This window comes from Anguilla anguilla, chromosome 1, assembly GCF_013347855.1.
Source record: "Anguilla anguilla isolate fAngAng1 chromosome 1, fAngAng1.pri, whole genome shotgun sequence".
Classification (NCBI taxonomy): Eukaryota; Metazoa; Chordata; class Actinopteri; order Anguilliformes; family Anguillidae; genus Anguilla; species Anguilla anguilla.
The window spans coordinates 7732085-7747692 of NC_049201.1; the positions used below are offsets into that span (position 1 = coordinate 7732085).

The following is a 15608-nucleotide window of genomic DNA, read 5'->3' on the forward strand; positions in this document are numbered from 1 at the left end:
TTTTTTCACCCAGTTTCAGGGAAACATGCTTATGATGTTCGCCTGAAGAGCGAGGTGTCAAACTCCAGTCCTGGATGGCCGCAGTGTGTCTGCAGGTGTTTGAGGTTTCCTTTCAATCAGTAGCCAATTAAGGCCTCGAGAACATTGTGTGCGTGTGGAGTGTTTAGCCAATCAATGGCCTGAATGAATCACTGGTGCTAAAATGCACTGGAAACCAGCAGACACACTGCAGCCCTCCGGGTATGTAGTTTGGCACCCCTGCTCTAGAGTAAAATTTCCGTACGGTATTGTAGTCGACAGGCTTTCCACAGCAACCGAGCCCCATCTGGGAACAGGGCACCACGTGATCAGCCCAGCACCCAATCAGTCAGAAAACAGTCAGTCAACAAACCGGAAAATGAAAAAAGAACCAGAGTGAGAAAAGAGGTGCCTGATAGAAGTTTATTAAAACAATACAAATATACCAGTATACATTTCACTTAAGAGAGAAGGCTGCAGAAGCTTTAGTGTACTTTGAAGAGAAATAAAGGCACTTTTTAATTCAATTAATTATTCTTTCTTAAGTTCAAATGAAGAAATTAAATAAAACAGCAACAACAAAAAAAGAGGGAAAAAAATCTTTACAAAAAAAAACGGCAAAAATGTTTGAGCATCCTACAATAGAGACAGACTCAGGCTTCCTCCATTTTAAGGTGACTCAAGACTTGCTGCCATTGCCGTCACATTCCATTGGTGAACAGTGGGAGGCAGTAAAAGCTCTGTGTGTAAATTACGTGGCTTTAAACCAGCAGTACTGAATTGACAGACAGCTGCCACACACTCATCACTGCAGGACAGCAGTACTGAGGGGTGTGGCCTAAACGCAGAGGCACCTTCCCCCCTCCCCCCCCTCCCCCCCAGAACCCCAACCTCTGCACTGAATCCATTCAATCTGCAGCCAACAGACTTGGGAGTTTTAATTAGGGCAGTGACGTCACACGCGCAAGCATGAAATAACATGAGTTGTGGCAAGTTGCAGCTCCGGTTGCCATGGCGATTAAGGGGGCAGACAGACACACCCCCCCTCTCGCTGATACACAGCTATTACAACACAGCTTCCTGTATCAAACAGTGGGCGTGGTCCTGCAATGCTTCAGCTTCAAACCTGGTGCTCGAAAGAAAAGGCTGCGAGAGGCACTTTCGTTTACCGACAATAAAGTTTTAGATTCAAACAAGACAAAAACGCTTAAGTCGTTAAGAGTCAGAAGTCAGGCAGGAACTACAGCATGTCTGTCAGCCAGTGGCACAGGCCAGACGAGGAAGAACTACAACTACCATCACCGACGGAAAAACAAAGAGGGCGAATCCTAAAGCTGCGTTGGACGTTACCGCGGTTACGCCCAGGAAATCGGGTCCCTGTGAGGAGAAGAGGCCGGCCTCAGTCCGGAGTACAGTACAGAGGATCCAGTCCTGAGGGAAACGGGTCTTCGAAAAAGGCACGCACAGGGGTCAGAAAAGCGGAGGACAGCACCCGTCCCAGCGGAGACCTGCACCCGTCCCAACGGGGACCTGCACCCGTCCCAACGGAGACCTGCACCCGTCCCAGCGGAGACCTGCACCCGTCCCAACGGAGACCTGCACCCGTCCCAACGGGGACCTGCACCCGTCCCAACGGAGACCTACACCCGTGTCGAAGAGCGAAGCTTCGCCGTAGCCGCCACACAATCCCGGCCGCTCTGCAGTTCACGGCGGAACGGCGAGATATTTTACCTCACCCGCGAGCCCGGGCTGACCCCACACAGCGTGCCGTCGGGACGGGGGACCAGTTCCGCCATCGAAACTCATACTTACGGCCGGAGATCGGACATTTTTCGGTTTAAAATTGAATTAAAAAAAAAAAAAAAAAAAAAAATCACAAAAAAATGTTTTTTTTAAAAGGCTTATGTTTTTGTCATGGTTCATTCATACAGTATACGGATATAAAATGAATATAATGTAGATGAACACCATCATGAAATGACAGTTTTAGATACAAGAAAAAAAAATTACCTGCCGAGCCAATTACGAAATTTAGTATTGGTCTGTTACATATTACTAAATATTAGTTAACAATTACTAAATACAAGAGTTAGATACTGTTGTTTCACTGCTAGGCCACTAGATGGTGAACGACAAGGACAGTACAGAATGACATTATAAGAAACGGCTTGTTGTTTCAATGACTTTCTTACACTTTACTGCGTTTTAATTTACTAGAGCAGAAACTGCACTTCAATGTGTATGTTGGCAAACAGTGATTAACCACTGACAATTATACATACTGCACATCACAAATTAGCCTGAAGTCCTTAACCAAACCTCTAAGAACTAAGAAAACAAGACTGACTGACAGACAGACCTGCGCCTTCAGCTACAAATAGCAGTGAGGAAGACATTGATTTGCGACGAAGGACTTTTTTTAACGTGAAAACAGCATCGTTGTCTTCCATTGGTTGGTTTACAGCCCTCACTGATTGTCAGAGGAAGACGGGCGGGGAGAAAGGAGGGATGGGAGGAGAGGAAGGAGGGATGGTAGGAGGGGAAGAGAGCACTGCAGAGGGGAGGGGCTGTGGCACGGCCCTCTCTATTTGATGAGCTTGTTGGCTCTCTGGTTGGCCTCGTCGATCCGCGCCTTGTTCATGTCGGCCTGTAACGGAGAGCGCAGGGGAGAGGGGGTCAGGTGACTCAGCAGCAACCTCAGCACCTTCATATACCCACCGCTGATTGGCCGGCGCTCGCTCAGCCCGGGGAACGCGCTGGGGGAGCGGCAGCAGGCTCATGTGGAGCAGGGACACACCCAAAATTTGACCTACCGTCTCTGATCTGGAGCTGCGTACGGTGACACTGCAATGTCAACTGCAACCCTTAAAGTGGGCGTGTCTTCTGACACGCTCATCCAATAGTGACCGTTATCCCAAAACCACACACACACCACCACACACTACCAGTCAGAGGATGAGGCTGATGGTGATGATGACGATGGCGAGCCCCACCTTGTCGGTGATGCGGTCGATGGTGATGTTCTGCTTGTCGATCTCGTTGCCCATGTCCATGGCCATGGACTTCAGGTTGCCGATGATGCCCTCCACCTGACCCAGGTTCTCCTCCATCTCGTCCTCCCGGGCGTCGTTGGTGATCCTGCGCAAGAGACGCAGGGTGAACACAGGCATGAGCAGGCATGAGAGACAGAGACGCACAGAGATTAACAGAGACGCACAGAGACACACAATGACACACAATGACACACACACAAGAGACGCACAGAGACACACAATGACACACACACAAGAGACGCACAGAGACACACAGATACACAATGACACACACAAACACACAGAGACAGACACACTCAGAGACACAAACACAGAGACGCACGCACAGACACAGAGATGCATGTACACAGACATGCACACACAAGAGACACACAGACACATGGGCGCAGACACACACACCCGGCCACGCATGCACGCAGCCACGCACGCGCACACCCGGCCACGCATGCACGCAGCCACGCATGCACGCAGCCACGCACGCGCACACCCGGCCACGCATGCACGCAGCCACGCACACGCACACGCACACGCACACGCACACGCACACGCACACGCACACGCACACGCACACGCACACGCACACGCACACGCACACGCACACGCACACGCACACGCACACACACACACACACACGCACACCCCCCCCCCCCCACTGGGTCCCTTCAGGGCCCCTCAGAACTAGGCCTGCTCTGAGAGGTGTGTGTGAGCTACAGGATGCTTGCATCTGCACCTGCAGAGACACACCGAGCTGAGACAGGAAGTGCCTTCTCTCTCACTTTCAGCACCAGGAAGTGCCCTCTCTCTCACTTTCAGCACCAGGAAGTGCCCTCTCTCTCACTTTCAGCACCAGGAAGTGCCTTCTCTCTCACTTTCAGCGCCAGGAAGTGCCTTCTCTCTCACTTTCAGCACCAGGAAGTGCCTTTTTTTCCCCCCACTCTCAGCTGTTACTTCCCCATTTCACCAGCAGCGATGCGCTGCGCTCCGCGCTTATAAAGAACCAAAACAACACGTGCGCAAGATCAGATTAACGTGCGATTTTGCATGAGGCACTGCACGTGCTCAGAGAAGTTCTGGGGACAGAATGGCAGTCTGGCACTGCTTGTAATCTACACATTCAGTCACACCGCAGACGAGCTAGCTAAAGTAGCATTAGCACAGTGAACCTTCATTTCTGCTTCCTCTATTGAGTCCTATTAATACAGACACAGGTGTCGTCCCTTTCCTGGGTTTACTGTTGCTAGCAATAACATTATGACCGTTAATAAGCAAGGCTTATCATAATGTCCTGTGTTCTGCATGCATCATAACAGGCCAGTGCAACACCACCATTCACATCTATAATCACACCAAACATTTCCTATATGAGCTCAGTCAAGCTCTTTCCACCTCGTCCGGTTTGGTTGGTTAACTAAGCGTTTGTCTGTTTGTCTGAAGCAAACACAAATATTTGCATTTGCAAACACACATAATACTCCCCCCCAAGACAAATCTGCTGCAAAACCGCACTCTTAACACAGGGGCTGTTACCCAGCATTCGATAATGCTGTTACCCAGCACTCGATATGCTGTTACCCAGCACTCGATATGCTGTTACCCAGCACTCGATAATGCTGTTACCCAGCACTCGATATGCTGTTACCCAGCACTCGATATGCTGTTACCCAGCACTCGATAATGCTGTTACCCAGCACTCGATAATGCTGTTACCCAGCACTCGATAATGCTGTTACCCAGCACTCGATATGCTGTTACCCAGCACTCGATAATGCTGTTACCCAGCACTCGATATGCTGTTACCCAGCACTCGATAATGCTGTTACCCAGCACTCAATAATGCTGTTACCCAGCACTCGATAATGCTGTTACCCAGCACTCGATATGCTGTTACCCAGCACTCGATATGCTGTTACCCAGCACTCGATAATGCTGTTACCCAGCACTCGATAATGCTGTTACCCAGCACTCGATGCTGTTACCCAGCACTCGATATGCTGTTACCCAGCACTCGATATGCTGTTACCCAGCACTCGATATGCTGTTACCCAGCACTCGATAATGCTCTTACCCAGCACTCGATAATGCTCTTACCCAGCACTCGATAATGCTCTTACCCAGCACTCGATAATGCTGTTACCCAGCACTCGATATGCTGTTACCCAGCACTCGATAATGCAGTGGATTATATCGTAAACTGACCTCAGCTGGTTTCCAGGGTCTAAACGGCTATTTTTTTTTTTTTTTTTTTCATTTTAAGGTGAGAATTAAAGCGGGACGTCCCGACTTGGGCCGGGGCGAGAGGCAGAGGCGCTCACCTCTTTATGAAGGCCCCGGAGGGGGCGGCCTGGGCCTGGGCGCCCGCCTGGCCGTTTCGGATGCCGGAGGGCTGGCTGGACACCACCCCGTCCTGCCCGCCTCCGGCGCTGGCGTTTTCGCTGCCCGTGCCCCAGGTGCGCTTGTAGCGCCCGTCGTGCTCGATGGACTTCACCCTGAAACACGCGGGCAGGTGGACGTTAACAGCGTGCGGCCACATATCGGGGGGGGGGGGGCAAGATTCATTCGAGGCTGAACATCATAATGGGAGGAGCTACTGTGACCAGTTTTTTTTTTTTTTTTTTTTAAACCAATCAAAACGCGTTGCTCTCCCCAGCATTGGTTCAAATCAGTGAGCAGACAGCAGCACCCTCACGCCGCTGCCACTAGGGGGCAGGAGAAGGCTCACCTGTCGCAGGGGCACACGCACATGCCGCAGCACTTGGACAGGTCAGTCAGGTTCCTCTCCGCCTGCTTCATGTCCTCGTTGATCTTGTCCATGCCCTCCTCCACCCGCTGCAGTTGTTCTGAGGGGAGGGATGGAGAGAGAGAAAGAGGGATGGAGGAAGGAGTGGGAGAGAGAGTGTGTGTCAGTGAAAGGGGGAGAGAGAGAGAGAGTGTGAGTGGGGTGGAGAGAGGAGGAGTGAGAGTAGGAGAGAATTGAACTTGGAGCATCAATAATAAAAACAGAATCACATTTGTAATGAATCACCTGCTATATTAGCGCTCACAGGTGAAGGGGGGGGGGGGGGCACACAAACATTAATACGGCCAATGACTCTCCAGGACGTTTTTGGGATGAACTAGAGACCCCAGAGCAGTACACCTACCTCCCTGCTCATCCAGCATGGTGATGGTGTTCACCCCTGTCTGTCGGCTCTGTGGACGGACAGACAGACAGGGTCAGGACTGACTCACCACTCCCACCAGGGAAGCCTGCAAGGGTGGCTAATTCTCAAGTCTCCTTTTTAAAAGAAAATGTTAATAATTTAATGCTGGCTAAAATGGGAACACAGTCAGAACACATGCAGGGGAAGATGTTTACAATACATACAGCCTTTTTGTAGAGCTAGATATTTTTAATTAATTCCGGTTGATTGATTAAGTACCTAGCTTCTACCTGGGAATGAAACTCGTAACCTCCGTGTTCTCTGACCATTATACCACACTGCCCCCTCTAATTAAAGGAACATGAACATTGTTGATCGTGATGTCATTTAGGCCATGCCTCACCTCCTCGGCCAGCTGGAGCATTCTCCTGGTGCTTTCCAGGGACTAAATGACGAGAAAAAAAAAAAACACACAGAAATTACCCAATCAGCCATGGGGAAACTTCAGAGTTTTCCCATCTTCTCTGACACGTGGCAGACAGAGACACACACATTCAAACACACAGAATGAGTACTTATCTCTGAAAAACAGATGAAGGAACATGATAAAAAAGCGACAAAAAAAAAAAGTCATAACAGCTTTCACACAAGTGGCCTTTGCTGTAAATACAGCAAACAGAGCTGCCTGTGATTCACACGGTTCAGGAGCTCGGACGATCATTTCCGTCGGCCTTCTAGGGACGCGTTTGGCAAACACCAGGCTGGCAAGACTCCGTTCGGCCTTTACCCGAGAGCCTGGTTTGTTCCAGTTAACAGCCACCAGAAGACGGTGCTGGAATGCAGTCCGTCCAGGTGTGACCGCGTCTATTAATAACCAGGTGAGCTTGGTGCAACAGCTGAATGGGGTGAAGCTGACCGAGAATGTAAGCGACTCTGACACGGTCATCCGCCCGAGCGATGCGATTCACAGAGCGAGTGACGTCACTTCAGTCACCTGACCTTCTTCAGGACAATCAGGGCACGATTCAGAAACGAGTGACGTCGTTTCAGTCACCTGACCTCCTTCAGGACAATCAGGCGTGCGTACAGAGCGCGCCGCTCCACTTCCGGAGGGGGGGGGCGTGTACTCTGTGCCCTCAGTCTGCAACAGTTTATGCAAAAAGGCCACAGGCGAATGTACAGTGCAGTACCCCCCCCCATTGGCAAGGGTTACGGCAGGAAAGGATGTGACGGTCAGCTCGGGTGAGTCACATGCGGTCAGAGGGGGTGGAAGTGCCAGTGGGCCCGTATGACTCAGCGGGGAAAACCACAGTTTCGCAGGGCTGAGAGAGCGTCTTCACAACAATCAGCTAGCGGTTCTTTCCGCAAAGCGCCGTCTGCTGGGCTACGGATGGCAGAGATCTTCTGCATGCACCAGAAGCTCCAGCCAATAAGCGCCATTTCTTGATGAGCGTTTCCAAGCACCGTTTTCAATACGCATTTCCAAGCGCGCTTCCCGATGTGCTTCCGAAACCACTTACCTGGTCTCTTTAGGAAAACGAACAGCAGAAATATCATTAGTCTGACAGAGGTGGCAGTTAGAGGTTCATGGGAAATGGTCCTTTCTTACAGTGAGAAGCAGAAGCTGCTTATGACAGGGAGCTAAAAGGAGAGGTTGATGGAGGGAGGGAGATGAGTAGGGGTTAAAGGTCATGAAGTGCAGTTACCCCAGGCCCCAGCTCCTGCATTGCTGATTAGCGTGGTGGTGACCCCAGAACACCATTTCCCAGCATGCCTTCCCACCCACAGCTTACAAGCAGGTGCCGGACCACACCGGAGGTCCATCCCAGAGAAAGGCAGCAGGAGAAGAGACAGAAAGACAGACAGACAGGTGAGAAAAGAGCTGAAGATGCACTGTGAGTCTGAAGGTAGGAGTCTTAGAGAAAAGTTAATCAGGGTTAAGAACACAATCACTTGAGGAAACTGTTTTTTAATGTTAGCTACCATAAACAAACATGGTTTTGCGTATGCCTGTGTGCATGCGTGTGTGCGTGTTTGTGTGCATGTGTGTATGTGTGCGACTCACTGAAGGGAGTGAGAGCGGGTGAGAGAGAGAGAGAGAGAGAGAGAATGTGTAGATAAAAGCTGTGGTCTGGCTGAAGCGGTCTCTCTCAAGGCCACAGAACAGGGCCCGATATCGTCCTCGTTCCACAGCACGCACGGAACGCGCGCACGGGCCGGGCCAGCTCGATCCCCCCGCCGCCGTCCTCATCGCCCGGGAGACAGAGCACGCTCACCTCATCCGTCACCTGGTTGGCCCTCAAGGCGATGTCCTCCACCGTCATGTCATCCATGTTGATGTTGGTTTCTCCTCCTCCGGTTCCAGTCACGGCGGTGCTCTGGGGCCTGCGGGGGTAGGGGGGGGGGGGGGGGGGGGGGGGGGGGGGGTCACTAATAATCGCTGCAGCACGGTGACAATCACTATGCTGCGGCCAAAGCGTCAATCAAAAGACTGAGGCGGACAATCCACCCGCTCAGTCTCATGATTTTACACCCCTGTAGAAAACCATGGGCCACTTCATCACGTTAAACATAAATTAATCCTACCACAAATGTTAAATAAGGAAGCAACTTGGTTAATAAATACTGTGTATTGCTACTGTATTAATTAAAGTTAGCAATATACAGTACCCAGAAAGTCGTGGATTAGCAACAGTAACAGAAATGATCAGGATGGGGGGGAATGTTCTAGGCTTATATTAAGCTTGTATTAAACAGACGTCTGCGTCAGGCTCTGTTCTCTGGTCTTTAAAGCCCCGCTCTGGAGTGTGTCACACACACATACAGCACACCCACAGTGAGGAAGATGCTAAAGGAACAGCACTGAAATATCTCAGGCCACAAGTGGTCTAGACCAACCGCACAGGCCCCAGCACTGTGGTCTGTGCAGCAGGTGGGTGTGTGTGTGTGTGTGTTTGAGAACACGAGCGAGACTCGAGACCGAGAGAAAGGCCTGACTAGACGCTGCAGGAACAACGAGCCCGAAACATGACCCCCCCAGATCTGTATTTAAAATCAAATATTGACAGAGAGAGAGAGATGGTCATTGACCCTTTTTTCAAATTAAACCCAAGGCAAAACTATGGGGGGGGAAAGCGTAACCACGGTGGCGACAGAGTTAACGTGGTCCTCTTCGCCGCAAAATTTAATTCATCAGCGACATTACCCATTTCAGGCACCCGTTACCGAGGGTACCGCTGGAGGGAACTGGCTTCCACCGGTTTCTCTGAAAAACTGTCATCTTCCAAGAAAATGGGATTAGAGTCAATCCCAACTATCACTGAGCCATTCCTAAACCAACCAATAATACGCATTTATGAATATACACTGTTACTGGAGTTAGTTCTCGCGCACTACTTGTGGTGTTTAAAACTGAATTTAACATGGTTTGTAATGAGACAAAAAATACAAGCTACATATAGTATATCTGCATAAGCAAAGAAAAAAAAAACTTATTTTGCCTTTTACGCCAAATGAGGTCATTTTATTTGTGTTGAGTTTTTCCACTGCATATTTTAAGGCTTACGAAACCTTATTACCATCGTAGATTGTAAACAGCACATTTGGACTCAAAACTGATTAAGTAATTTGCATTTTTTCTCTCTAGCTGTTGGTGCCAGTAACTGTTATTGTGGCATTAAAGCACTTGGCCTGAACAAACACTGCTATTGGATACACAACAACAAAAAATAAACAAAAAATCTAATGGGCCTGCCCTCAAACAGCTCAACAAAGCTGGACAAGAGAGCGAAATGAAAATTAAAATGAAAAATGACGGCTCGGCAGAACCTTTTCAGAGGTCAACGTCGTTTCTACCTCTGGAGCTCCTGCGCTGCGCTGGACGGAACTCGCTTCCTCTGGAGTTCCAGTCAGTCCTTCCTGTTTTTTTTTACAAAGTGCTGACCCTGAACCACCACCAACACCCCCCCCGCCCCCAGCCCTGAAACCTGCCTGCTACACACATCCTTTACACCAGGCTGGCCTGTGAAGGATGGGCTCCCCCTCTATAGCCGGGCTCCTCTCCAGGATTCTTCCCGTTGGGGAGTTTTTTCTCGCCACCGTTTGAGGGTTTTCTACCCACTGGGAGTTTTTTTTTTTAACCTTATGCACTTGCTGTTCGGGGGTTCACACTTTGTTTGAGTTTTCTTTTTTTACTCCGTTCCTTGCCTTGCTACTCTGTAGAGTGTCTTTGTGACAGTTCTCTTGTTAAAAAGCGCTATACAAATAAAACTGAACAGAACTGAATTGAATGCTCCAGCTCAGCAGCCCAGGGGAAGAGAGACTGACATCACACACCCATCTCTACTGGAAACCGAGACTGAGCGCTGCTGCAAGCTAACCGCTGCCCTGTGGCTGGTGAAAGTGTCACTGGTCAAACGATACATATACAGCCCACTTCCCCGTTCCCAGTTCCACTTCAGCTAAGAACTTTCTGACCCAACTGCATGAGCGAGTCGAGTAGCACAGAGTGAGCTTGGTCACGTGACACAGTCCGGAGTCTCAGTAGCCCTGCACAGGGAATGTGTCCCCCAGACAGAGCTCAACGTGCTGACGGGATGTTTCAGTTACAGAATTTTCCCGAATCCACTGAATTTGAATTAAACTGAACACAACGGTGGTGCTGACAAACATCAATTGCCTTTAGCTACATTAAAATGCACACCTAGACCCAAGGGCTCATACAGGACCCACTTTCTCAAAGAGCATAGGTTACAGTTACAAATTAGCAACGACACGTCAGAGTAGGCAACGACAGCAAGATTGTATTTGAATCAATTCAAACATCTTTTTTTGTCTGCCACATTTTACTTGAAAAAAAATTAAGATACATTTGACCCAAATGAGTGTAACTACGAAAGCAAGTTTTTCTTTGGGGAAAAAAACTTCAACTAGTCGAGTCGGTTCGATGTCTATAGTATAGATAGAGCCGTTCATGTTTTTGTGACAAGAGGCTGAATCATCTGGGTGTTCAACCAGCCACAGGGCTAATGGAAAGAAGTTGTTTTTCAAATGAGTTTCTTGTAGTTCCTAGTTGTAGAAATGGTAAATCCCTCAGTTGCATCAGGTTTCACCACAGAACCATATTAGCCTAGCAAAAACAAAACTAAGACAAGCGTTTTGCAATTTGTTTCAAGAAGTAGGCAAGTCCATTGGGCAAATGCAGGGTCTATCCAATGAGTACAGAGACCGATTCAGAACAAGATAAAAGATGAAAAGTAATTAACCATTTAAACCCTTTAAGCCGGTATAAGATCACAAATGTGTGATGTTTTGTTCCCCCCACAAGTGTACAGTTGTCTGTTTCACTGTTCAGCATTGAATGTGTTTGCGCACTTGAGTGCGGCACTGCTATGGAGCGGAAGCTCTTTGGTTCCACATTCAGGCCACCAGCCCACTTCAGGGTGGTACTCTCGCACAGCAAACACTTGACATTAACACCTCTCGCCCGTCGCTCTCTAATGGCGGACGACTTCAGAGAATGAGCGTGACTCTGAAGATACAGGAAACACGCGCAGCTCTCGGGCTGGCTGCCTGCTGGCGTGTCCCTGCCCCCTATCAGCTGCATACATTTCCAGCTCGTCCCCACAAACCAGTTCTCCCAGGTCGCGCTTCACTGGGCCTTTACATGTCCCCGCTCATTCTCGGCTTCCTTCTCCAGACTTTACTTTTTGCGCCAATGTATTACAACTCAACCGTAAACACAGGGGCGACAGGATTTTTAATTCAAATGCTGCACAACCAACCATGAGGGGGGCCTCAGTACAACCCAACCCAATTCCAAAAAAAAAAAAAAAAAGATACATATATAAATCCTGACACAAACAACCACATCCCCCAAGTAACAGTACAACAAGGACGAAAGCTCTTCGTTTGGGACAGATATAAGTATCCTAAATGTATCTGTGACCATTAATCAAAGCCAAAGATATTCTAAAAAACAAACAAACAAAAAACAGGTTTTTTCTACATACAAAGAGGGCTTATTCCGTCCACCAAAACGGCAATAGTACAGCTGCTAGTCAAGTTCAACTGCACCATTCATAGCTAGGGAAAACCAATTCATACAATCAGTCTAGCCAAATGGACATAAACGTTTACATCCAGTTATTAATGATTTTATTTTTGTTTTATCATCCCGACAGCACCTAAATCCAATGCTTGCAGATGCACGTGTATTATTACAAGTCCACAATACGGAAAGTCAAGAATATTTTGTTCACATCCGGAATTCCTGAACATAAATTGCAATGAAAATGTGTTCGTATGAGTTGTAATACTGAGTTTAACTTTACAGGTCATGGCATTAGACCGATAACATTCAGCCAAAAGTTAGAAGGTCATGGGAATACGTTTTTCAAGCCATAACTAACCGGTCACATGATGAAATTGAATACGCCTTCTGTTCAGTTTTGGAAACAAAATATGAATTGGCTTATAAAATACTACTGAAACTCTAACGTTTACTGTAACGTTAGGTGTGTTCATTTCTAAACAACTAGCACTTTTTTGTGCTAGTTATTCAACATTGTGATTCTGTTGATGTGTCTATACACATTTTCCAACCATACTAATGATGACCGATGGACTCTGTTAAGACACATGACACACAACAGCAGTGATCAAGCAGCAACGCAGGCTCAGGAACGAATAGTTCACCCAGCCGTGTTGTTTGCAAACTGGAGAAACGCCTTCGGTTTTATGGTACCTACCTGGTAGTCAGTAATTATAATATGCCTGTTCAGCGAACCGCGTTGGCAACGTCTGATCTTTTCGTTCCTTACCGAGACAACTAATTTTAATGTTAAACAACAGTCGGTTAAAAACTCAGCTGACGTTAGCTAGTTAAGTTAATTAACTTAGCTAGTAAATTACCTAAACTATCAGTTAGCAAAACTTGTAAGCTAGCTAACTAGGTTTGCCAGCTTTTCCGATCCACCCGAACACCAATATGTTAGTTAACGATAGCTCGATATCCAAGTTACCTCAACCTTACTAGTAAAAAGTACATCTGTTAGAAGTCCGCCACCTCACCAAAACGCAACAAGTGGTCGACAGCTAGCAAGCTAGCCAACTTACTGTCTTAACATCGTGTTACTGTAAAAGTTTCCCCTTTTCTTGGATGGTGATATTTAGCTAGCTAGATAGCTAGCAAAGCAAGTAAAACCCTTCGGCAGCTTGCTAGCTAGCTAGTTCCTCTTTGAAAAACAGATGGGGGGACTTTCCTCTTGATATCTGGTATCTATGGGGAGTAGGAGGAAACACAGACGCGTTTAAATAACACTTTCTCTTTCTTCTTTCTTGTTTACTGGCAGACTGCAAACCAAATGTTACTTACAGAAACGATTCCAAGTTTGAAAGCCTCCTGTGTCTGACCCTCCGCTGTCCAAGCAAACTAGTGAACTAGCTAAATTCCTTCAGTTGAGTCAAATGTGTACTGCGCATGTCTGATCGACAAACTCCAAACTATCCACACATGCGTATAAAAGAGTTTGGGATCAGCCTTGCGTCATCTGAAAAGGTAACCGGTTACGATGTCGTAGTCACACATCGTTTTGTTTTGTTTTGGTTTAACACGTCGAGTCACATAGTACAAATTACAATAGTCTTATTTCTAAAAATCGACTTTATTTTGATGAATACTTCTGCAGTGTGTCACAAGCTACTTTTATACTAGATTAATATATGCATGCCAAGTTACAATTCCACAACTAGTCAAAATGGAAAGGACTTTGGGATGCAAATATTACATTTAGTCAAAATTCCATTCATTCTACTTGTCTGTCGATTTACTGCCAAAACTTAAAACATACCTGCTACGTAGATGTTATTATGAAGAAGCCAATAAGAGCGCAGTGGACAATTAAATTTTGCAATGTGAAGTCAGGTGTAATCAGTCTCTTCACTTGCCGCACATTGGAAATGCTGAGTTTCTGGTGGTATTGTAGGCTATTCATATAGGCTGCAATTATCAAATGCAGACATTCATTTAAAATAATACTGCCGATGCCACTGTTGCATATTGCTGCTGGCCAATTTCAAATGTTTGAATGAAACTGATATTTTATACAGCGTATTGCATATTGACTTTTGTTGTATATTGACTTGTATTTTCCCACATTTGCTAGTAAAATATTTATCTTTTTGGAATGAATTTATGCACTTGTTTTAACTTTTTGCCCAGATTTTTTTTAATGGTATGTCTATTGGCAACACTAATAAATTCAGTAGAGCTCAGACACACTTGTTTTCAGTATGGTGCTGCACAGACATTGCACCATAGGTCTGGGCTGCATGTAGGCTACAACTGGCTGACCAGAGAAGACACGTTCTTACAAGGCGTGGCCATCCATGCCCGGGCGAACGGCGTGGTCAGGATGTAATTGGTGCATGTGTGCGTATGTATGCATGTGCATGTTCTAAAAAAATTTGTCACACCAGAAATAGATATCCAGTTACAAACTCTGATTAAAAGTGAAGAAATTGACAGACCCATCAGAAGCTAAGTCCAGGAATATATTAGAACTACCCATTATGCATTTCTTCCAGTGTACATGGATGGCTCAAGAGACCCAGAGGCAGGACGTACAGGAGCAGCCTTTTATGTGCCACATTTTAATACAGGGGACAGTGGGCGTCTTACAGATGGGACATCGGCGTATACTGCAGAGATGGTAGCTATCCAGATGACACTTGGGTGGGTAGAAGAGGTAGTACCAGATAAGGTTGTGATCTGTTCCGACTCCATTGCATCATTGCTTAGTCTGTTAACATTCCAGACCTGCCGGACAGATACCAGAAATGTTTGTATTGTTGTACAGACTAAGACAGACTGGGACAGTAGTACGTTTTCTCCGGGTACATGTTGGGGCGGCAGGAAACGAGAAAGCAGACCAAATGGCTAAACAATCCCTTACACGGGAAAATGCAAATATAATTGTTCCATTGGGCAGAATGGAAGGGAAATCACTCATTTTAAATGCTTGAAATAAGCAATGGCATGAGCACTGGGATGCTTGTCGCATCTCCATAGGATATAAGCATCAATGAAGCAGAGTAGAGTCATGCCTAACATGAGTAGGGAGGACGCAGTTACAATCACTGGACTTCGGCTTGGACATACAAGGCTTAATTCCACTGCATATTGTTGGCAAGCATGCTACAGGTTTATGCGACACATGTCAGGTACAGGAAACAGTTGAGCATGTATTACTTACTTGCCCCAGTTATGAGCAGGAGCAGGTCGTGCTTCGTAGGGCACTGCAGTCTATGGGGTGCTCTGAATTCTCTGTTCCTAGCATCTTAAGTAGAAAAAGTGGAACTACTAATAGGATATGGGCAGTTGTCAGATTCATTAAAA

The 15608-nt window shown here is 47.2% G+C and overlaps 1 protein-coding gene and 1 long non-coding RNA gene across 6 annotated transcripts; both read right to left on the reverse strand.

Moving 5' to 3' along the window:
* Positions 1-425: 425 nt before the first annotated feature.
* LOC118207300 (synaptosomal-associated protein 23-like) lies at positions 426-13734 on the reverse strand. 5 transcript variants are annotated; one of them, XM_035380776.1, is made up of 10 exons: positions 13587-13685; positions 13328-13490; positions 8488-8596; positions 6615-6656; positions 6212-6260; positions 5791-5908; positions 5384-5557; positions 3012-3156; positions 1659-2665; positions 426-1548 (listed from the first exon to the last, which is right to left on the reverse strand). In XM_035380776.1, the coding sequence occupies exons 2-9, from the start codon at positions 13336-13338 to the stop codon at positions 2603-2605; spliced, it is 711 nt and encodes a 236-aa protein (XP_035236667.1). In that variant the 5' UTR covers positions 13339-13490; positions 13587-13685; the 3' UTR covers positions 426-1548; positions 1659-2602. The 5 variants fall into 5 exon arrangements, with proteins under 5 accessions (XP_035236667.1, XP_035236638.1, XP_035236647.1 ...); XM_035380747.1 differs by having other exon boundaries at positions 426-1570; XM_035380756.1 differs by having other exon boundaries at positions 426-1614.
* Positions 13735-14750: 1016 nt separating this feature from the next.
* LOC118219991 lies at positions 14751-15554 on the reverse strand. The gene is made up of 2 exons (XR_004763893.1): positions 15466-15554; positions 14751-15029 (listed from the first exon to the last, which is right to left on the reverse strand). It is a non-coding gene; the product is annotated as an uncharacterized LOC118219991 (long non-coding RNA).
* Between the last annotated feature and the right edge of the window lie 54 nt (positions 15555-15608).